General features: G+C 41.0%; 4 protein-coding genes across 5 annotated transcripts; 1 reads left to right on the top strand and 3 right to left on the bottom strand.

The window, feature by feature from the left end:
• The first annotated feature begins 527 nt into the window (after positions 1–527).
• On the top strand, positions 528–6,635 carry ncf2 (neutrophil cytosolic factor 2). Its single transcript, XM_062520985.1, has 15 exons — positions 528–800; positions 1,062–1,144; positions 1,363–1,471; positions 1,824–1,952; positions 2,755–2,862; positions 3,125–3,184; positions 3,304–3,347; positions 3,581–3,722; positions 4,481–4,540; positions 4,794–4,866; positions 5,007–5,041; positions 5,147–5,298; positions 5,556–5,661; positions 5,909–6,020; positions 6,226–6,635. Exons 1-15 carry the CDS (start codon positions 627–629, stop codon positions 6,309–6,311), a joined length of 1,473 nt encoding a protein of 490 aa, XP_062376969.1. The 5' UTR covers positions 528–626; the 3' UTR covers positions 6,312–6,635.
• Positions 6,636–6,651: 16 nt separating this feature from the next.
• Positions 6,652–10,289, bottom strand: dph2 (diphthamide biosynthesis 2). Its single transcript, XM_062520986.1, has 7 exons — positions 10,222–10,289; positions 9,651–9,808; positions 9,323–9,435; positions 8,996–9,216; positions 7,979–8,671; positions 7,438–7,620; positions 6,652–7,054 (listed from the first exon to the last, which is right to left on the bottom strand). Exons 2-7 carry the CDS (start codon positions 9,801–9,803, stop codon positions 6,912–6,914), a joined length of 1,506 nt encoding a protein of 501 aa, XP_062376970.1. The 5' UTR covers positions 9,804–9,808; positions 10,222–10,289; the 3' UTR covers positions 6,652–6,911.
• A 293-nt stretch (positions 10,290–10,582) lies between these two features.
• On the bottom strand, positions 10,583–15,124 carry mcur1 (mitochondrial calcium uniporter regulator 1). Its single transcript, XM_062521575.1, has 9 exons — positions 14,648–15,124; positions 14,290–14,409; positions 14,085–14,188; positions 13,707–13,808; positions 13,481–13,522; positions 13,169–13,240; positions 12,822–12,875; positions 12,527–12,641; positions 10,583–11,486 (listed from the first exon to the last, which is right to left on the bottom strand). Exons 1-9 carry the CDS (start codon positions 15,060–15,062, stop codon positions 11,431–11,433), a joined length of 1,080 nt encoding a protein of 359 aa, XP_062377559.1. The 5' UTR covers positions 15,063–15,124; the 3' UTR covers positions 10,583–11,430.
• A 2,374-nt stretch (positions 15,125–17,498) lies between these two features.
• rgs9bp (regulator of G protein signaling 9 binding protein) lies at positions 17,499–20,833 on the bottom strand. 2 transcript variants are annotated; one of them, XM_062521225.1, is made up of 3 exons: positions 20,738–20,833; positions 18,512–18,818; positions 17,499–17,999 (listed from the first exon to the last, which is right to left on the bottom strand). In XM_062521225.1, the coding sequence occupies exons 1-3, from the start codon at positions 20,831–20,833 to the stop codon at positions 17,632–17,634; spliced, it is 771 nt and encodes a 256-aa protein (XP_062377209.1). In that variant the 3' UTR covers positions 17,499–17,631. The 2 variants fall into 2 exon arrangements, with proteins under 2 accessions (XP_062377209.1, XP_062377210.1); XM_062521226.1 differs by lacking the exon at positions 20,738–20,833 and adding an exon at positions 18,971–19,043.
• Positions 20,834–22,685: the final 1,852 nt, after the last annotated feature.

Genomic DNA, 22,685 nt, shown 5'->3' with positions numbered 1-22,685 from the left:
ACTTTAACCTTTGTTGACTTACAGCACTAGAACTACTAGAAGTCTGGCCCTAATCATTCGTTGATATGAGTCACATTGTAATATGACTATTCAGCGCAGTTAAGGGCTATTTGTTTGGCTTTATTGTTTTATTATGCACACATAAATAGGCTATACAACTTCTGTCTTTGTGGTTTGCATGCATTTGCAACATTTTCACTAAAGGTAGGCTAAATGACAGATTTAAATGTTAGAAAGCAGAGCAGAAAAGTCGAGTTTGTGTCCACTTGAGGTAGGCCTAGCCTAAAAATGTGTCAACTATTCCATTCCAAATAATGGTTCTAGAATTGTTAGGGACTAGCCAGTACCGACTTCCAATCCTATGGTATGAAAGTTCCTTGAATAATTGTGGGCCACTTGATTTTCAGAACTTTGCCTGAGGAAATTGACTTACCAGTGCTTTACAAATTAGATGTAATTTGTACAATAGGCTAAATGTGGCTGTCAATATGAGAGGAAATAATGAACCTCTCTCCTGCTCAATGAAACATCTTCCTGAAAGTGGCGGGGGAGTGGTGGCAATAGAGAATGTCATTTCCCTCACTGTCAGTTTCAGTGCTGTTGTCTACAGTGCCTGTCTGGACAGAATGTCTTTCCTAAATACTCTTCGACAGTGGGATCAGGCTGTGGCATGTGTTGACCAAGGGGACGTTCAGACTGCCCTGAGGACATTTCTAGACATCAACGAGAAGAACTCCAAAATCTCCTTTAACATTGGCTGCCTTCAGCTGGCTAACAACAATTTTGAGGCTGCTGAGAAGGTTTGTTCCTCTTTCAGTTTGAACACAATTCAGTAATTATAGCTTTTTAAAATCAAGCAAAGTGAGGGCTATTGTCTTTTTTTTTTTTCAAATAATTAACTTTCCTAATAATTATTAATTTTGTTTCAAGGCTTGTTTTTGTCAAAGCCAAGGTCTGTTTCTAGTAAGACTTCACAGTGACTGATACAACACACGTGAAACAAGGAAGTAAAAGAGACCGATGTTATTTTCACAGCAGAACTTTTCTCTGTCCTCTCACAGGCCTTTGACTGCAGTATTGGCAAGGATGAACATTTAGCTGTTGCGTTTTTCCAAAGAGGAATTACATTTTTTAAAAAGGGAAAGTATGTCTGGATTTTTCCTTATTTGGTTTTTCTGATTTGTATGCACTAGATTTGATTGCGATAGTATTTTACAATGTTGAGAAAGTTGACTTGTAGGAAAGATGACATCATTTTATAAGTTGACCCATAGTTCCTCTTTTGTCAGCTTAAATTTGAGTTTGTCATATTGTTGCATAGTGTTTGACAATTAATATGGGAACATGTTTGTGTACATGCAGTTTTGAAGAAGCCCTTGCAGACTTCAGCAATGCCTTCAGAGGGTTAAGAGGAAATAATCTGATTGATTATAAGCTCCTTGGCCTAAGATACAAACTCTATGCCTCTGAGGTAAGCAAGAAAAGATCACTGACACCATTGCAGCACAGTGCACAAGAATGTTCGAAAAGCAGGAGATTTCTACATACAGTATTGTCCGAGGTGTCCACACATATCTTGAATGGGTAACTTGTTCTGTTTTTTTCCCCAAGCCTTATATAGGCCTATTGCAATCAAAACACATGTACATTAATATGTCATAACATATTTGTAAGCATCTTTCCTCCATACACATCCATGCATGCAGAATCTTTGCAAGCATACTTTTCGTCAACCACAATTTGATTTGAACCATCCAGGCTATTGCTTATGTTCGATATATCGATAATTATATCACTTTTCTGATGCATCCCTGTTACTTTAGGTCCTACACAACATGGCTTTGGCTCAAGCTAACCAAGGGGAATGGGACAAAGCCCAAGAAAGTCTCCTCAAAGCATTGGCCCTGAAGCCCAAGTTCAGACATGTGGACCTTGCCCTGGAAGCCATTCTGGTCAGAGCTCATTCCTGTTCTGTTTATCAGCTAGTAGTCATATTTGTGTTCCTGATCTGTATTTGTTCCACATCTATGATTAATGATGTTTTCAAAACAAAGTTCGGGAGGAGCCCATAGGGTTGATTGACAGGCATCACTTCCGGTCATAAAGTATACAGTAATTTCCCGCATATAAGCCCCATTGTGTATAAGCCGCAAGACAGTGTTTTATGCAAGTTAACAGAAACAAAACCATATTGATACCATATTAACTGTCCCCGTGTATTAACCTCATAGCTGAAGAAATTTGGCAAAATCAATGTATAAGCTGTGGCTAATAGTCGGGAAATTATGGTAAAACCCTCCTTGTAGCCCTTTACGTCATGCTGAAGTGGTAAATCCTCCCACCTCCTCCCCTGCTCCTCCATTTCACTATTAGTGCTAAGCTCACAAGTGATCTCCGCTATTGGCATCCCAGGCCCACGGCCAGCTACCAAGCCAAACTTGCCATTCTCTGTACTCACTTTAAGCAATCCAATGGGCGAACTAGTGAACATGACTATAGAGTCAGGGACAAGGTCATATCAGGTGTCCTGACATCTGTGTAGTCCAGGTGGTTAACAGTGATGCATAAATACACATGATACTTGTCATTTAAAGTAGCTAGTTGTCCTTTAATTGCATGTCTTGCGAAATTCCCACCAACAATGTAAGTCTTAGTGGTTTTATGGTTAAACATTCTTTCTGCTATGTCTCTGATATGAGAAAATGTGTGACAGGTATGCTGATATGTAAAATAATTGTTACTTCCTTCATACAGAAACAGAAGCTCTTTGATCTAGTTGAAATACGACAGGGTCTGCTGTTCCACCCCAATAAACATTATGTGGCCGAACTACAGGAGAAAGACTACCTGGGGAAGGCCAAGGTATCTGCAGACCTTTTCATGCTGTCATTCATTTTGAATGGTTTCATTCTCAATGTCATATACAATATATTCATGGGTTTCATCAGGTCCCTTCCCTCAAGTGTGTCTTGCTCTCTGCTGTTGGTGTTTTTTCCCTGATATGGAATCCCAGTGTTTGGCCTGTGAAGCACGACTCACTCAGTGTCTTATTGTCTGGAGAGGAGTCTGACCTCCCTTAAAAATTCTGCGAGAGCAATAACCCCACATAACCCTGTTTCCTCAGGTTGTGGCCTCAGTCGTCCACAAAGATGAATTCTCTGGTTTTGCTCCTCTGCAACCACAGGTTTGCAACTCCCCAATTATCTCATTAGAAATGAAAGAGGAAGAAAATAAGAGAATTTGCTTGGAACAGTCTGTTGTAAACTCTGTAGAAATTATTACAAGGCCCTCTTTCTCTGACAGACTGAAGATGTCCCAGCCACTCCGAAAGCCCCGGAGGTCCTAAGGTAGAAGCAGCCCGGCATGGTTGTGTGAACTACTATCCCTTCACTCACTTCTCTGTGACTAACTTGATCAATGTGAACTGTGTTAGATCTGTATTCTTTCAGTTGATTCAAGATACCAGCATTGTCGGTAGAATCTTCTAGATGTTCCAGTTGTGAGACTGCTAAATGTCTGCCACAAAAATGTGATCCGTTTAGTGACGATGTTATTGACCCTTTGGTCTCGGTCTTCCCAGAGCCCTGAAAGGAGAGCCTCACACAGTCCTGTACGAGTTCTCTCCCGAGACCAGTGACGAGCTGGCAGTGTTGCCAGGCAACATCGTCTTTGTCTTGCAGAAGGGAGATGACAACTGGGCCTCTGTCATCTTTAATGAGAGGGTGAGCACGTTTGCATGCCTGGTGGCCGGCCATGCCGGGTCAGTAACCAATTTGCAGCTTCTCTCAGACCCTTTGGTGCATTTCTCAAATCATCATTAACGGTTGCAGTAAGTGCATTTTTCGAAATGATTTATGCAAACTGCACCACATAGTGAATTGTCTTCAAAACATGCAGCTTGCTCGAAATGCTTAGATTATGTCTCAAAAACCAATATTAATGCCAATTAATATGTCAGTGCCATCAGAATGACATGTTCCTGTGTCACTGTTGTGGACATGATAGTCAAAATTCATAGTCATGTTGTCAGTGTAATATTTTACATTTTCTGTATGTGTTTTCCTATATAAAAAGGGTGTTCTTTTTTGTTATGTTGATTTCAGCAGTAAACATTACACATTACTATATGTGGGAGTTTGTAGATCAGACAAGATTCATATTTACGGTATACTTTCACTGTATTGTTTGTACTGCAGTTTGTTCCCAAACCAGACTGGTTTACTAGGAATGATTGTTCATTCCAAAAAAGTGTAATAGCAAAATGGCAAATTATACTTGACAGTTTACATATGACAACTGGTTCAACACTTGTCCAACATGCAGTTTATTTGTTTATTTAATTGTCTTTATGCCATTGCAGTATTCTGGCTCAGAACAGGTTAAATAGATACATCCTATGTCATGAACATGTTTGATGGACTACAGCAGACTGTAAGGCAGTTCCATTAAACATGAGGTTTCATGGATTTTTCCTTTTCAGAGGGGACTTGTTCCTTATAATTACCTTGAGCCCTTGGACCTTACATCTAAGCAGGGACAGGTAATGTTTACTTTACTCATGGCTTATGATGGGATATGCACACCCAGTACATTTGCTTTCCGGACTGCTTACATGTCTGAGTGTGTGAATTGTAGATTTTTCCTTTAGCAATCTCTCTTGTCTCTTTATCTCTTTAAAATATCACAGCTATTTTGAAACAACAAATGTACTCAACATCCTGCACCATATGTGCATAATTCCTGTGTTACAAGGTGTGTCATGCTATGATGTTGTTTATTTGATGTTACTGTAGAATGGAAGTGGAGGAAATGAGATCCCAGCGCCACCATTCAAAGAGCCCCCAGTCAGACCTGTGAGACACTCCGGTGAGATAGTCAGCACATGTGTACTGTAGTCCAGTAGGATATTTCAGAGATTCATGAGTAAAAGATGGCACACAACCACGTATTAATGTTTCTACTAAACAAATCAAAGGATGAAAATAATGGAATTTTCCTTTTGACAGCACTGTCTGACTATGCCAATGATATATCAGATGAGGTACGAATGTGTGACGGAATATATATATATATTTTTTTTTTTTCAATATTACAAATGCTATTTACTTTGTGGCCCCCCTCTCCTAATTACCTCATGTTGTCATAGGCTGAGCGGTCACAGGAGCTTCTTGGGTGCATTGTAAAGGTCCACTTCTTGTACACTGTGGTGATCAGAGCCATGCCTGGAGTTCCCTATGAGGCCATGCTGCAGAAAATCAGCAACAAGTTCAACCTGCCCGCCTCCACACTTTCTCTCAGGCATGGCATGCATACTTAATCAACCAAACAGCATGAAGAACTTGGCCTGTAAAGACTTACTGTTCACTAGGTCTTTAGCCTAGGCAGGAGCTTTTGTCTTGAGTAACATACACTAACTCTTTGAAAATGGTATAAATACAAAATAAATGGAAGGAAGACGTTTTAACAACGTTATACTCATAGAATAGTGGCTTAGTTCAGATTATACATTATTATAATCTTACATTATAAAAACCCTAACACTGTTTTTCCTTCAGCTATGTGAGATCTGGTGAAAGAGTGACCATTCGGGAGTCAGAGATGACCATGGTGTGGCTCTGCATGCGTAGCGGCCGTCTGACATTGTGGTGTGCCCAGTCTGAGGTATAGTTGCTAGGACACAGGGATCGTTACCAACCCTCATTTCTATTCCCTGTCAATGTATTTTCACCAAAAGAATTGTATAATGTGTCACTGATAGCTTTTTTTGTTACTGTTAAATGCTACACTTCATACTTACAAGTACAGTACATCTAATACACTGACATACTACAGTGCAATGCGAGATGTAGTCTATGTGAGTATACTGTACATGTCTGAGGGAGAAACGTGTCTCTCAATGGACCCAAAGGTGAAGCCACCCCAACAGACTCAGCAGGCTCTGGCTCTGTATTCTTATGAGGCCTCCAGCCCAGAGGATCTCCACTTCTCCCAAGGTGATCTCATCACAATCCTCTCCAAAGGTAACTTCTCTATGGTTATGTATATAAGAAAACTACATTGCTAATACTAAACTTTATTTATTTTAGTTAAAATAAACTAAAAGTCTATGTGAAGTTTTCCTTTCACTTTTGACTCATTAAACATGTCATTGTCTGAGTGGGTATGTCTGAATAGCTGAATTATATTTGACATTTAAAGTCTCTGACTTGACATTTTTGTTGGCAGTTAACACAGACTGGCTTGAAGGACAGTGTAAAGGAAAGATTGGCATCTTCCCTGCATCTTTTGTACAAAGCCTGCACAAAGATTAATATTGTTGCTTTAATCTTTTTGTGTGTCTGAAGAGTCATCATTCATCCTATTGATCCCTCTTTAGTAATTTGTGATTTAAAGTGATTTAAAGCTACCTCTCCATAAAATAGACTTCAAAACTCTTGTTTGTAATTTTCATCCGATTACAAACCTTGTTTCTTTATCATTTCAGTATTTGTCCTGTTAGTATTTGAAGAAGGCCTACATATTAAGTTTGAAGCCATTATTTATTGTTCTACTAACATTTTCGAAAGGTACATAACAGTGCAGTGTAGACCTATGACAGTTTTTTAATATATCATTCTTAAATAATGATTACTGATGATTATTACATATCTGTCAATTAATAAATGTTTATTAATTTATCATGGATCATTCTTTGATTGATATATACACTAATATTGACAGCAACGGCAATAAGTGAAAAAAGAAATCCTGTGATTCTGGAGCATGGGGCCTAGTAGTAGGCATCATTTAAACAGGCCTTTGTTCCTGGCACATAATGGCACTGTTGTACGCATGCCACGGTTTACATATGTCCTCCAGAATCTTGGGTTTGTTGTGAAAAGGGCCAATATTTTGGCTGAGCGTTGTTCCGTTCAGCATGAATAGTTGGCATTGTCTTCGCCCTCCTCCTCGTAAGCGATGGCGATGCCTTTGCGTCCCTGCACAGCCTTGACCACCGGTGTCTGGCCCAGACGCGGCTCTAGGCCCTGCCAGCTCCGGCCCGACAGGAAGGCGGCTGCCAAACAGCAGACAGCAGGGATTAGCCTCAGACATGCCAGCACAAGTGGTCTGTCTCTCCACTCAGACAAGCCCAAAAACAACAACAGGCTCTCTCCCTGCCTGCCCTCTCACAGTTCACCAGACAACAAGCTCAACCTCCACAAGACCCGCTCAAGGGTTTCAGTGTAACAGACACAAACATCAGTGCTGTGATTTATTTAGTTAAGATTAGGTAAGTGTGATACTGAGATTTGATTATACAATTACTGTTGTTAAACATACATATTTCTAATAATGGATAGGGTATTCTAAATTATTATACAAAACATACATTTTATAACGTAAAAGTAGAGAAAACTGTTTTGATGTATGTGGTGTGGTATGTGGTGTGCTCCCCACCTGCTGTGTTGGTATTGGCTACTGTCATGGTTTGGTTTCTGGATACGAGAGAGGATGACTGCGACTCTGCCTTGGCCTGCTCTGAGTCCTGTAGGCCTGTGGCTCTCAACGCCCCCGTGATCAGAGACACATCTGTAACAGTCTCCTTGTCAGCATCAGGGAGATCCACGTGACTGCAACCATCTACAAAAGAGGCCAAGATTAACCTCAGAATCTTATGAAATTCCACATGACAAAGGGACAGTAGGCTTTTTCAGTCATTATATATTATAAATGCCTTGAAGCGGAGAGGGGCACAACCATATCATCTAATATGTGCACCAGCTGTACATAAACACTTTAATGTGTACTTAATCACAAATACATCATAGAAGCACTGACAGACCTATGACAGGCCACCGTAATGAACATTACTGCCATCTACATGTCATATTTTCACTGCAACCCATCAAGGGTTTCACTGCAACCCCAAAATCAGAAAAAAAGGAAACATAGGGAACAGATCATAAATACACGGCTAAGAAACAGAGGAACTTAATACCCGGCAACAGATCTCTGAAATCTGTGAAATACTCTCCGGTCCATTCCCGGTTGCTGTTGCAGGCCATCTCCATCTCGAAAGGGGTGACCACCGGGCGGTAGAACTCACTGGAGTCCAGCAGGGAGTTCTCCGGGCAGGCCACCAGCACGTATATGTCTATCTCCAGGAAATTAGCCAGCTTGGCAACATTCAGCTTCCCCATGGCAAACATGTAGCTCTTCTTGCCTGCCCTGCGAATGCTCTCCTTCAGTTGATCGATGATGGCAAGGTAACTCGCCACCCCTAGTGTGCCAACCAGGATACCCACCACACCAGCGTCTTTGGCTCGCTCGATGGCATAGTAGCGCTTCATCAGGGCTTTGTTGACGTTGACGGACTCGGCCCGACCTGTCGACGTCTCGGGGTCAAAGGAGCTGAAGGGGCAGCGGTTCCACGTCATCATGAAGTTGGTGAGCGTGGCACCTTCCTGACCCACATACAACATGCAGTAATCCTCTACCCTCAAACCCTCCTCCAGGCAAAAGCGCCGGCCAAATTTCTGCACCACCCTGCTGTCTGCCTCTGGCGCTGTACCATTGCAGTCAGACTCTGAGGGAGAGCCTTGCGTCTGCCCATGACTCTGACAATAATCCAGCACAAGAGTGGAGGCCACCACGTGGGGATATGTCTCCTTTAGTAACGTCACCAGTGCATCTATGGAGAAAATTGACCAGACAAAGACACAGGTGTGTTATTTGTTAAAAACACCATACATAAACATACCCCTGTGTAACAGAGATGATTCCCCATGACCATACCTGAGAAAAGCAATAGGTGGCTTCGATTTTATGTACCCGCCTGCAGCTGTCTACGATGACTGCATAACGTGGTTATTTCTGAGATTCTGATACGTTTACAACCCGGAGTTGTGCATATGTCATGGTTGAAAACGTATCAGAATCTCAGAAATAACGTTATGCAGTCGTCTTAAGACAGCTGCAGGCGGCTACATCAAGTCGAATTCCACTAATGACTCACCTATGGCATGTGCATAGATGACGTCATACAGTATGACCACATGACTCTGAGAGTCTGGATAAAGCTCGCTGAAGGAAAGGGCGCACTGCTGAAGGTCAATGGGCCGCCTCCCAAACACATACATGAGAGGAAGCCGTCTGGACGGACTGAGACATGTTCTCCCATAGTGCACTATACAGTCTGCGCCGATATGCTCCGCAGCAACCTCATCAACACAACAACTGAAAGGAAAAGAAACATTAGAGAGAAAGTTTAGTTTTAATGCTTTATTACATGATAATGTCCCAAGTAGACCGATACATCCAAATGAGCGATGGTGTACTTTACCTGCCATATGAGGTGTCACCTAAGATGTAGGTTTTAGCTTCTGAATTCTTCTCTATTTCAGCCGAGATTGGAATGGAATCGACCAGGACATCATCTGGAAATTGCAGGGCAACCTGTTGAAAATTACAGACTTCTTTATATTGCACTCTGGAAAAAGAAACAGCTTAGAGTGGCACAAATGATCTATTCTATGCTGTTATCATACACTACTGACTAGTGGCCATCTCAGTGCTTATGACTAAACAAAAGCCACTGAGTACTATACGATAGAACTATACCAGATACAAAGTGCTATTCAGACCAAGTATGCCATATCCTGTCCACATACCTTCTTGAACTGGTTAGCGTTGATGAACTGGCAGGTGTCCTTGATTTGGTAAAGTTCTTCCCAGCTTCCAGCAGAGCGGTCTGTTTTGATCGAGGCTACATCCACACAACGCTGAATGACCAGCTCGCTGTTAGTGCTGAAAGCGTCTGTCATGACGTCTGTTTTTAGGTTTCAAAATTACATAGAAAGAGTTGGTTTGCATGTTCATTCATCATCCTACATTAAGCATTAGCATTGCAGCAGCCTGACACCTTTGATATCACTTCATCATTTGTCACCATTTAGTCTCAACCTAGTATCCTCATCCTTAATGTATCATTTATAGTTTATTTTATTTTCTACTGACAGGAATGTTGACCTACTTAAAGTAGGCCTATCACTCAAAGTACTGGCTCCGACTGCGTTCACTAGCAGCAGTGACGTTATCTGACAGTGCAATGTACCCTGGTAACTTGACTTCATTCCACCTCAAATTACCAGAAACCACACAACAACATAAAACATAAGGCCTACAAAACGAGCATAATTAACTGTTGCATAAATGTCACAATGGACAGTTTGTAAAACATACCAGGATAATAGAAGAGGTAACATGTTAGAGCCCACGTGAAGAGTAAAATGTGTACTACAGGCTGGTTCTCCCGGCACTTCCTGTTTACTTCTTCTTGCAATGTTTCAAGTATGTCGCCATCTGCTGTTCTGGAAGAATTCTCCCTTAGTCATTTATTGTTGCAAGCAGCAGCCTCATTGAAACAAAAGGTTAGATTGTATATGCTTTACCTAACTATTTTTTTTAACAAACTTATATCATATAATAATATATTCTCAGTAAAGAAACTAATATATTCTTAGTAAAAAAATTGATAACACTACATTGTTCATTAAGTCTATATCAAGTAAAATGACAGAAGTCTACCGACACAATTTGAGCATTTTGTATCCAAATGTAACAGTTTTATTTCCCATGAAAATCAAATTGTCCATTTGCTGTCATACAGTTTGAAGCCATCACTTGGTCACAATTTCAGCATTCAGCAAAAAAGTATTTTCATGAAACCGTATCAAGATATTAACATTCTTAGCTCTTTAACATTCATAACAGATGTATCAGAAGACTGTTCGAAAATGTTTAGTATCTTAGTGTAATGCAGGATGTCTAGAAATACAACAAATATTCAATAAAGTAAATCTTTTGTTGGCACCTGAGGAAGTCCCCTTGTCATATTTACAACAACCATAAAATCTAAAATGTCAAAAGTACAGGGTCTTCATGCATAGTTGTACATTTGGTCCTACAGTGATTCTCCCTGCAGGTCATTAATATGTCCAAGACAGTGTCAGTATTGGACATTAGTATGGCATTACTAAGGCGTGTTCCATGCACAATCTTCCATTACATCCTTAATTATAAAAAGACTTATAAAACAACAATTTGTGTCAAGTGGCCAAAAGATTCCTTTGTCCATGTTCCCTTCAGATTGAGTGAAGATATTCAAATTGACTTCAGTTAAAAGTGGTCAGTCTAAGCTCATTTTACTTTTGGTACTATTGATTTGTAAAGGAACCCTAAAACATTACGTGTGTATGTAAAGTCAAGAGCAGACAAATAGATAAAATGCCTCGCCATCCTCACAAAGCATCTTTTAAAAACAACAACAACAGTTTGTGCGATTCTACAGTTTGTGCGATTCTTGTCCACATTCTCATTAGAGTCCATCTTAAACTGAGTCCATTCAGATGTGACTGTGCAGTGGTTCATCGTTGTACATAATGTTCTGATCTACATCCATATCCGATAGAATCCCAGAACCACAGTGAGACAGGTGAAGACAGAACCTGTAATGAGGGAAAGCTTAGTTTCAAGCAAACCAGTAACAGAGCCACAACTAAACCTAGCAGCCTAAATTAAAGGAGAATTCCGGTGTGATATTGACTTTAAATGTGTTGAAACATGATACCGAGTGTGAGCGATTGTCTCAGAGCTGATTTCGACCTGTCAGCTGTTCTCCGAAACCCGGCGGGAGCTTAGAAATAGTCAACCAGGTTTTTAACTTTTGTGCCTCGGGCATCGAACTGCCGTGCAAATAAATCACTGTTTTACACCATTAATGAGGCTCAAAGTAGCTCCACACTTTATTGGTAGACTTCTGAGGGCCCTGACATTTAAAACGAGACATCGAGAACTTTGAAAAAGCACTGGTTGTTTACTTACATGACTGTTTATTCAGGCAGTCACTTTCGAAAGTTTACCGGTCGCAGCCATCTTGAATTTAGTCACGTGACTGATTCATGACTAGTGCACGCATAGACATAGCGATTACGTGAACCAGTCACGAATCAGTCACGTGACTAGATTCAAGATGGCTGCTACCGCTAAACTTTCGAAAGTGACTGCCTGAATAAACAGTCATGTAAGTAAACAACCAGTGCTTTTTCAAAGTTCTCGATGTCTCGTTTTAAATGTCAGGGCCCTCAGAAGTCTACCAATAAAGTGTGGAGCTACTTTGAGCCTCATTAATGGTGTAAAACAGTGATTTATTTGCACGGCAGTTCGATGCCCGAGGCACAAACGTTAAAAACCTGGTTGACTATTTCTAAGCTCCCGCCGGGTTTCGGAGAACAGCTGACAGGTCGAAATCAGCTCTGAGACAATCGCTCACACTCGGTATCATGTTTCAACACATTTAAAGTCAATATCACACCGGAATTCTCCTTTAAGCCCCCTTCCATTATGAGATGGTTAAAGCTTGCACGGTCACTGCAGGTGTTATGCTTTATATCCGCTCGACAAAAACAAAGTCTTTTATGTAATACACCTGGGCAGACCTCTAACACATCTGGGCAGACATCTAATGCAAAGGACAAAACATTGATACCTGCGAGGTATTTTATGGTGTCCAGTTTGTGAGATTCCAGCAGGGTCTTCAGGCCAGCTACTTCTGTATCAATCTTCATGTTAATCTGTGTGACATGCCTCTCATTGTCTGAGTTCTGGAAATGATTAAATGTGTCATGGTAATGCACAATCATAAACATGTACAGTAACAAATACTGTCTCTTCTGGATTCCAGTGCATGGGTATTAACTTATTCACTCATGCTTATCAAATCACCTTTCACACCAAACTGGCCATTTCACCCATACTAAACCATGTAATTCATTTGACTGTACCATCTCCATCATTTCATTCCGTGCTTCCAGAAGCTTCTTTTCATGCTCTGCTTTCTAGAACAGATTAAATCAATTCGTCAAAACATAAACATAGTGCAAATATCAGTCAACTACAATTACTTGTTTGATATTCTGTTAACATCTGAAATGATCAGATATTCTGATCATTTGGTTATGGTTATGGGATTTGGCAGATGCCTTTGTCCAAAGCTTACTTTAATATTGTTAATAATATGTGGTTAATAATATATACCTTATATACATTTAATACATGTAATAATATTGTTATCACACAACAATATTTCTCCATATAATTCCTTGAGGTTGGCGCCAACTGTCAGACATACCATCTCTTTCATTCGGCTCTTCTCAGCATTCATATCCATGATTGCGTCAGATCGGACTTTGTTCATCACATCCTGCGGTTGGGGAAGTTGACAGTTCAGTTGTTAACAGTTAAGCAAAAGACATTATTTGATAGCAGTGGCATGCTTCCAAGTATGGGAAGCACTGAAACTGAACTATGGTTACTCTGAGAAAGTATATTTAGTATAGTACAGTACACACACACACACACACACACACACACACACACACACACACACACACACACACACACACACACACACACACACACACACACATAGTTAAACACTTACAGCTAGTTGCATCTTCAGCTGCAGTAGCTCTATTTTCACTTTCTGTGGGAAGACGTATGGGTGAAGTTAGCACATCAAAGACAGAAGTCATGCAAGTGCTTTCTTTTAGATTAAAGTTCAGATCAAAGCACAGCACAGCACATATTGATCGAAGTCAGCTGGTCTATCATGGTTCTATGACACAGTCACTACTATGTACATTTAACCTACAGCAGTACTCGCTTACCTCATTCTCTGCCAGCAGAGCAGAAAATTCACTCTTCTCCAGGATGATCATGTCCTTCTTCACGGCGACAATGTGAGACATCACTCGCTGCAACATAATTTCCTAATAAGCAAAAAGAAAAAAGACATACATACATACATTAAAATGCCATGCCATACCCATGGTTCCCACTTCCTATAGACATGTTTAACACATTTCCAAGCTTTTGTTGACAAAACTTTACAGTGCCCATAGCACACACAGACCCTCAAGCCTCTGGGCTATATGGCTTTGAGGACCTTATGAAACACCAGCACACTGACTGCATAACTTTAATGACTGATCAAGTAAACCATATGAGGGAAGCGTGAGGAAATCCATGATTAAAAGGTCATTCACCTGCTGCGTTTTGGTTACCATGTCTGCATACACGGTGTCCATGTTGGCATTGGTTGTCTTCACCATAACTGAGACAATAGCTTCAGACTGCTCAGTGCTGAATCCTGCCAGTGAACAACAGACACCAGCAACCTATCAGCCATCTTCTCCATGTATTGATACAGCGGCCTGACTGAGTGATCGACAAAAGACATGGATATCTTACCGTTCCCTTCCAGGAGACGCACTATGGCATGGGTGTCAAAGAACAGCTTCCTGTTGCCAGACTTCACCATATCTGTTTTTTTCACGTCATACTGTAGAAATTTCATGGATGTGCTGAGCTCTTGAACAAGTTAATGAACAAATACAGTATACTTAAGTTAGGTGCATGTGAGCCACATTCAATGCACAATCATTATGAGCATTACACTAGTGTTGCAAATCAATCCGTGAAATCAATCTAATTTCAACAGGTAGGTCCACAAAAGGACATCACAGTTTTTACATGACTTGGAGATAAGGTACACATGCAGGAGCTGTGGAATGTCAGCATTCCAAAACGAGGGGAAATAAACAGGTACCTCTGACTAACAACTTGGTGCGTTTCAGAAGCACCGGGTCCTTCCCAACGTTTAGAAACTTCGGGGTTTGTGATGTACTGTTAGCAAATATATAACCCACGTGCATCTTTTGCTTCCCTCTGAGGCATAACATCTTGCAGACTCGAGATGATATACGCCAGGGCGGTGTTAAGTCTGCAGTCAACGAAAGCTTTTGAAACCATCGGAGATATAAACGTCGAAGGACTTCCAAAGGTTGCTGAACGACGACAGGGGTGACAAGTCTGTCTTGCCCTAGGGCAGCAGAAGAGTCAACGAAAGAACGTCCCGTCCTTCCACGCTGTGTACAGCCTTTCCTAAACTCAAAAAGTTGCGGAGCAGATCTGCTCAAACTTCCACAAGAACTTATCACGTTATGAGGACACCGGAGGATCATTTCCCAGATATGTGTGTAAAATACACACAACAGTCAACTTCCGTGCACGTTCTGTCAAAAACTTCCCGTTACAGCACATACGTAGTGACGTCACTGCGTTAACTGTACGACGCACTGTGCTGTGATTGAACATGCGCAGGTTTCTGCCTGGGTTTTAAAGCTATCTGGCCACCTGTTGCTCGGTCTACTCTACTGTGCCAAATTTTAGGCCTACTACTCGTCTATCATAAGAATATCATCATATTTTGACAGGTCTTCGTTCCAACATTCCTTATTCACTTTCTTAGCTGGAACATCAATAAACCACACATGTACTGTAGCTATCACATAAGATGGGTTTATTCTGGACCACTATGAGCAGGGTTATTGGATGGGTCACTCAGGTCCAGCCAATGTCTCGGGTTTCAATCCAGAGCTGCATAACTGCATTTTTTTGGTGCACAGTTCAAGGGCCTTGTCATGTCAACAGTCTCTCAAGCCAATCCCTATATGCTTGGAGATATTTCAGGAAAATCAATGACATCACATTGCCTTTTGGGCGAGTGAGGGGTAATGTGCAACTTCATAACACTGACCTATAGGCCTAAACACAAAAAGATAGTAGGCCTACACCACATCATACATATTGTGTTCCTACATGTACACCAAAAATCCACAGGCCTACAATTCTGTGCCCATGGGGCCCATTATCTCATAATCCTCCTATGACACCATTGCTATACTACTAGAGTCTACTGACTGCTAACTGAAAAAACTTGTCTCCCTTTCCTTACTCTATCCAGGCTATTACCTTGTTTTCTTGTGTTGGATTCTTGACATTTTGATTCGTTGAAGACTGATCACACTAAGCCAGCAGTAAGATGATATCATAGGCTGTTCAAAAGTTTGGAAAACATGTCATATTCCTCGAATACATAGCAAAATGAGAAGGAAAATTGGCAATGATACTTTCATTTTCCACTATTGTTAATTCTAATGTTTAGGCAGAGGTATTCACTTTATAGAGCCTATAACCCTAGTATAGGCTTGAGGCACCTCTCACAATTGGGCTAACTTTGATTAGACCTTTTCTGCAACTACAGTCAAGCTTTGACAATGATCAATTCTATGACTACTCGGGCCAATCAAGTAGACCGATTCCAGTTAACAGCTTCCAAAGGCCCTCATTCATTGTTTAACATTTCATCTACTCAAACTTCTAACATGATCAAAACAACTCCAGACTATAATGATAAACCATTTTTATCACTCAATTTCAATGTCTTTGTTCATTTGTCTATTTATAATCCTTTCATCCATTTAACAGCCTTTAAAATGTTTCCATTTTATACTGCAGAATGATGCCATCATTCTCTCCCATCCTCAGTGTGCAAGATGAGAAAACCAGGCACCTGCACCACACACCAGCGACCCAGGTTCGATTCCTGCCCCGTGGTCCTTTCCGGATCCCACCCCAACTCTCTCTCCCACTCACTTCCTGTCTCTCTATGCTGTCCTATCTAATTGAAGGTATAAAAGACCAAAAAATATACTTAAAAAAAAAAAAGATGAGAAAACCACCAGTAAAGGAGCATATTTACTTATACAAAATACATCTTGATGTTCTTGATCAACTTGATTATTCAGTGATTTTATTGAGACACCGTCTTGGCTCATAGAATATTTTTTTGCATTGGTATTTGTCATACACTTACCATGTAACTGATGAACACTGAAGACTTTAATACAGCAGGCAAGTACTCATTACAACAACAATAAAGGAGATTTTTTTAGGAGATTTATTTTACCCTTTAAAGGTATAGTAAGTCGTTCTTATTATACCCTTTAAAGGTGTAGTAAGTAGTTTTTGTTGTCAAAAATGTAAGTGCTTGCGGACATATAATGTTGATGTTATTCTGAAGGTCTGATAAATCCATCCATTGTTCCAACATTGTGGTAGACACTTTCTCTACTTCATCCCTTTTCACTTTGGGTGTCAGCTGACAACTAATGCATCAAACACATCACATTCAGCCATTTTCAACATGCAAAAATGTCATAGGAACACTAAGTTAGCTAGCCTGACAAGTCTTGTCATAACTATCATCCTTCAGATGTATGCCATCATCATTATAGGTCTTGAAGCATTCTCTTTTTTTTTGACAGCAGAAAACATTGATTGCGCTTTTAATACACATATCCTCTTCAGGAAATCAACACATTCATACACAGCTGTTTTCGAAGCCCAAAAGCACTAATGAGATTTGTTTGTATATTGCACCAGATTGTCTCTTAAATTAAGCAACTCCACGTTTGCCTATTGGCCAGCTTCGTTTTCCCCCCAAAACAACATAATTCTTTTTGCTGTCTGAAAATCATTAAACAGACTCCCTATTACATTTCTAACTCAACTAGTGGATCCGTTGGGCCCAAAATTGCCCTCAATGATGGAAGATATAGTCCTCAGTCCTTCAACATCATTGACAGGTCATTTGGCCCTCAATGTCTCCACAGCAGAGGTATGACAGAATGTCAATAACTGTCTGTCCATGGATGTCCTTATTAACTGCATTCCACTGCTACCTCTCCCTCATGCGAGAAAGACGACACAGACACAGATGGCCACAGCTACAGCCGCCACACCGCACAGGCCCACGATCATAAACATCTGGCTCTGTGGAGCTGTGCCTTCTGAGGCCTCGTCGTCTGCACCCAGGATAGAAAGGGAGGCGCTGTCCGTGCTGACCATTTCGCCGTACTGCGGCCCTCGGGCCTCCACTGTCCAGCGCATGACGTTGACCTTCTGCTCCATGTCTTCGATGGTGCGGTCCACCTGGGCAATCTCCTGCTCCAACTGGGTCAACTCCTGGCGCTCCACGCTGTCAGACTGGGCCCCTGTCTCCTCGTGCTGCAGGTTGGACAGGCTCAGAGCGCGGGCGGCCACTTCCTTGGTGTCACCTTCATGGCAGGAGAAAACACCACACAGATATAGAAAACCAATTGCCTTGGCTATTACACCTCACTAGATAGATATATAGATACTGTAGATAGATAGATAGCTATTGAATAAATATGCTATCTATACAAATAGGCTAGCACATGCTTAAGGGATCTTCATGTAAGAGTGCTTACATCTGGGTTAGTTGTTTCTCAAGACCGTAATTTATGCTGTACCAACAAATATATCATTAGAAGAATATGTGCAACTCAGGCCTTGAATAAAGGTGGGGTGAAATAAGGCTGCAAAAAGGCCTTTGAGTGGGGATTAGAGGAGGAGGACAGATAGAGGGAATATAACCAGGCCATGTAGTCCTTACCTTTTCCTTTGAAATACTTAACAGTTATTGTCCTCTGAACTAACACTGAAATAATACACTGTAGGCTAACAACACATTTGTAAACAAGCCGTTTGAACACAGTTATACACAAATACTTAAATCCATCAATGATTCTGTTTTATGCCCACCGACCTTGCAACCCAGTCTGCACCAAGGCACTGGTGTTGGCCAGAGAGAAGTTGTTGCCCACTTTGAACACTTTGCACATGTCGGCGTGGAGGAGCTCCACAGAAGAAGAGAAGGCCACCCACAGAAGCTCGGCATCCTTGCGCTCGGCCTCGGGCAGAGTCTTGTCCTTCAGCTTGGAGGTGAGGTGCTGGCGACAGGACAGCACGAGCTCGTGCGCCCGCTCCCGGGTCTGCCGTAACTCCTGCCGCAGGTGAGGGCTGTCGGTGCTGCCGCCCACACAAGAGGCAAGGTGCCGGTGGCAGGCCACAACCTGTGTGAGGATGAAGATGACGATGAGGATGGTACATTTGAGAATAATTTGGTGAAGACTGAAGTGTATGGTGTAACTTTGGTTAAAAAGACCCCAGGGAGAGAAGATGTAACATACAAAATGTTTACCACTAAAAAGGTTAAAACACTGACATCTTGCAACTTTTTGGAATTCCATTTGAACATATTTCTTAGTCTTTCCATTGTTTCCATTTTTGTGATAAAGATAAATATGCAAAGCTGGATGAAATTACTCGAAACCGGTGATAGGTAAATATCAGGTCTACAGGAGCCTCTGAGAGGCTCACAAGGAGTGCTGACCTTTCTGCAGTGTGTACATTTGCAACATAAATGTTTTGCAAACACAGCTCCAGTACTAGACAGAGAGATCACCATCCACTCAGTATGTGACACAAAATGGAGGCTTGATCTACCAGTATTAACTGACATCTCTCTTTCAAGATGTAAAATAACTGAATTGCAATGCAAAATCATGCCTCTATTTTTGCTATCATGTCTTCAGAGTCAGACATTTTCCAGCGGTTCACATATCTGAGGGTAAATGTAGTCTTTTTCTTTTAAAAGAAATGACAGACAATAAAATTGTAACACTGTCTTATGCTCCATTAGAAGCAAAATAGAAGAAAGTAAAATAAAAGTAATACAAAAGTGAGTAAAAGTTTAATTAAGGATTTAGAAACGCAGTGTGTGCATTGGAGACATAACTAATAATCTGCTAGGTGTAGCCTCAGATCTATTTCAGTATAAGCCTTATAGCTCCTTACACTCAGCCATCACGTGAGATATAGGAAAGAAATCCCTCCAAGAACATACAAATCAGCCATATAAATGGAACATTGTACATGTATTAACTGTTATTTATGTATCTACATTTTATATGATCCCACATTCATTGTGAAGTCATATGGTAATTTGAGAGGAGAAATTATTACACCTGTCAATGAGCTAATCAAGCTGTTCACTCAGCTATGAAGTTTTCTGACCCAGGTCTATACTAAAATGCAGCATGACATCCAAACAAACAAACAAAAATGTTGCCATAATAATGCATCAGCAATGCACCTCACTTTTATCAGTGCTGACTGCACTGATATTGAAGTTTGATTGGTTTTGGCTCTCAGCTAATTAGCTTGCCAGTTTAAACTTCATACGTATTTCACAGATCCCAGAGTAACATGGCTGCCTGCTCGATTAATGAACTCACATTCTACTTGAGACATAAAATGGTAAAAACAAGTGATGATTTAGACAGCATTTTAAGATGTCACTGAATAAAATGGACATTGGCTAAATACTGACGCCTTCATCTTTTAGAACAAGACATGTGCTGTGAATGATACAATAACAGTCATACAGTATGTGGTCTACAGCACAGTATTCTACCAATATAGTCAGTGGTGCACCAGAAAGCTATTGCACTGTGCACAGCATTTCCTTTTAGAAACGCTCTACAGAACAGAGCTGACCCAAATCTATCCTATTGTTTGGTCCCTGACATCAATGTTTATTGAAGCAAATTACTTTGTCTTCAACCTGACCCTCCACTACATCAAAAGAGAAATGATAAGATATGGAGCCAAAGGGCCTTTTTTGAAGACTTAGTGCCTTTTTGCCCTTCGGTTACATCACATGACATCTCAAGAAGAGTAAGAGACCCACATAAAAGGAAAGATTTCTGGAAAGGAATAATTAACAGCATCATAGTGTTAGAAAGCACAACAAAACATCAAATTCTATAGCACATAGACTATGTCTTTATCAAGCATTACATGCTGAATTGACTACCTTTATCAAGTATTACACGCTGAATTGATCAACAATCAGTACAAATAACAGTAACAACAGCAAATAAATTCTGAATACTCTGTATTGCAGATAAAGTTGAATTAAACATCTCACCTTGACGAGGCAGTCCACCATGGATTTCCCATCTTCAGGGGTATTTGCTGCCGCAGCACTGCCATCATCACCCACTTTATTGTTGGAAAGTGGCATGGGTATAGCTGTTGAGGTGTGACAGGGATGCCCCCCGTCCCAGCTGCCTAGCGGGAGAGGGTCTTATCCTGCCTCAGCTCACCCCTCCAAGCTCCGGAGCTGGAGTGGTCGTAGTCCCACAGCCAGGACTGTCTTGCACTTCGCCAGATTAAACATGCCACGTTCAATGTTACCCCACACACCCCTGCGACAAGAGTCTTTGGATCTCGAGACGCTCCGCGAACAGCTGTAAAGAATTATCCATTCAAAAACACAATATGCGTAAAACACAATACAATACACAATTAAAACTGCTTTAAAGTAAACAGCTGGTTGAGTTTAAGGAGGTGATGTGTAAGTCCCAGGTGTATGTGATAATCCCCACGACTGACCCCTCTCTGCTGACGCAGGTTAACCCTAGTAACTAATCTCCTTATCTGCAGCTAAGAGATGCAGTGGTGCTACTGCTAGGGAACATGCTGCCTCCTCCAAGACATCACTTTCTCTGATAGATGGAGAACAGGCTGTAGTGAAGAGGGAGCGTCCCCCCCACCCCACCAACCTCCAGACCCCACCACCACTACTGCTCTTGCTGGCTATGACCTCAGGCTGTTTGAGGGAATAGGCAGTCTTTCTCATACACTCAACATGTAACACAAAGGACAGCCAACTGAAAAAATAAACATAATTACACCACTTTCATAATGTATGTGTACATAGCAATAGATCATCACATTATAAATGATGAAAGTTTATCTGTGGCCTTATTCTGTAGTAACTGTGACCATATACTGTACATTGCCACATTATTGGTTTGAGTGTTGGTGTGTAATTTTCTAACAAACCCCTAAAACTTGACAACTAAAAACACTTTGAGCATAAAGAACTCTTGCTTTAGTCAGTTGAGATGAGTAGCATGTGAAATAGTTCTGATAAGAATATACAGTCTGAAATAAAAAAATAAACATTAGGATCCTAGATACAAAATGGTGGCTCACACTGCATCTCCTTCTGAAACCCTTGGGGGACAGTGCCTCAACCCAAAAACCTTTCTGACTAATAGGCCCACTTGCCCATCCCATAACCAGAGATTGCTTTGCATGATTTCTTTCTATATACATTGGATTTAAAATTAGAAGCTACATCATATACTTGAATCTGTATTCATACACAGTTCAATTGTTCCCAAGCCCGATGGCCATCCGTGTTGACAAAGTCAGACAAGGCCTGAGAAGAAAGCACTCTATCCTCCACCTAGCCTACTTCTAAATGTAAAGAACCCCTTTGTTGATGGACATCCTTTTCTACTCGCCTTGCCCCCAGCATCATGTAATGGCCGACATCCTTTTACAGATTGTTTTCAGGTTTCCATTACAGAAACCTTGAATGCCCTGCGTGGCTTTCACTGAGGGAATATCCTGATTTAATCTTCACATCTATACATTTCACAGAAGTTAAGTGTGTGTTTGCACTTAAAGCAAAAGTTGGACAGTGTCCAACAAAAAATGTAGCAACCACATGGAATGCAGTTGTGGAGGAGTAATGCAGTAATGCAATAATCACATTTCATTTCATAATCTAAAATGTTGCCAAACAATGTTATCCAAAACCTTATGTGTATTGGAAGCTGAGAGATAATTCTCACAGCCTACATAGAAAGGTTAATATATATTTATAAGAATTTGTTCCATAAAAATGGAATAAGGATCTTTTGTGTTTATGCTTAATTTATCTCATTAATTTATTCAACTTATCTGTCCTTTCTGCTAATTAAGAGAGAACCATCTTGTAACAAGCAATTGAGCACACCACCCACTGTAGTGCCCTCTGCTGCAGGTCGAACAAGATTAAGGACAGGCTAAAATAATCCTTG

This window comes from Sardina pilchardus, chromosome 19, assembly GCF_963854185.1.
Source record: "Sardina pilchardus chromosome 19, fSarPil1.1, whole genome shotgun sequence".
NCBI lineage: Eukaryota > Metazoa > Chordata > Actinopteri > Clupeiformes > Clupeidae > Sardina > Sardina pilchardus.
The sequence above is the reverse complement of the archived record's forward strand: the minus strand, read 5'-3'. Positions and strand labels throughout refer to the sequence as shown.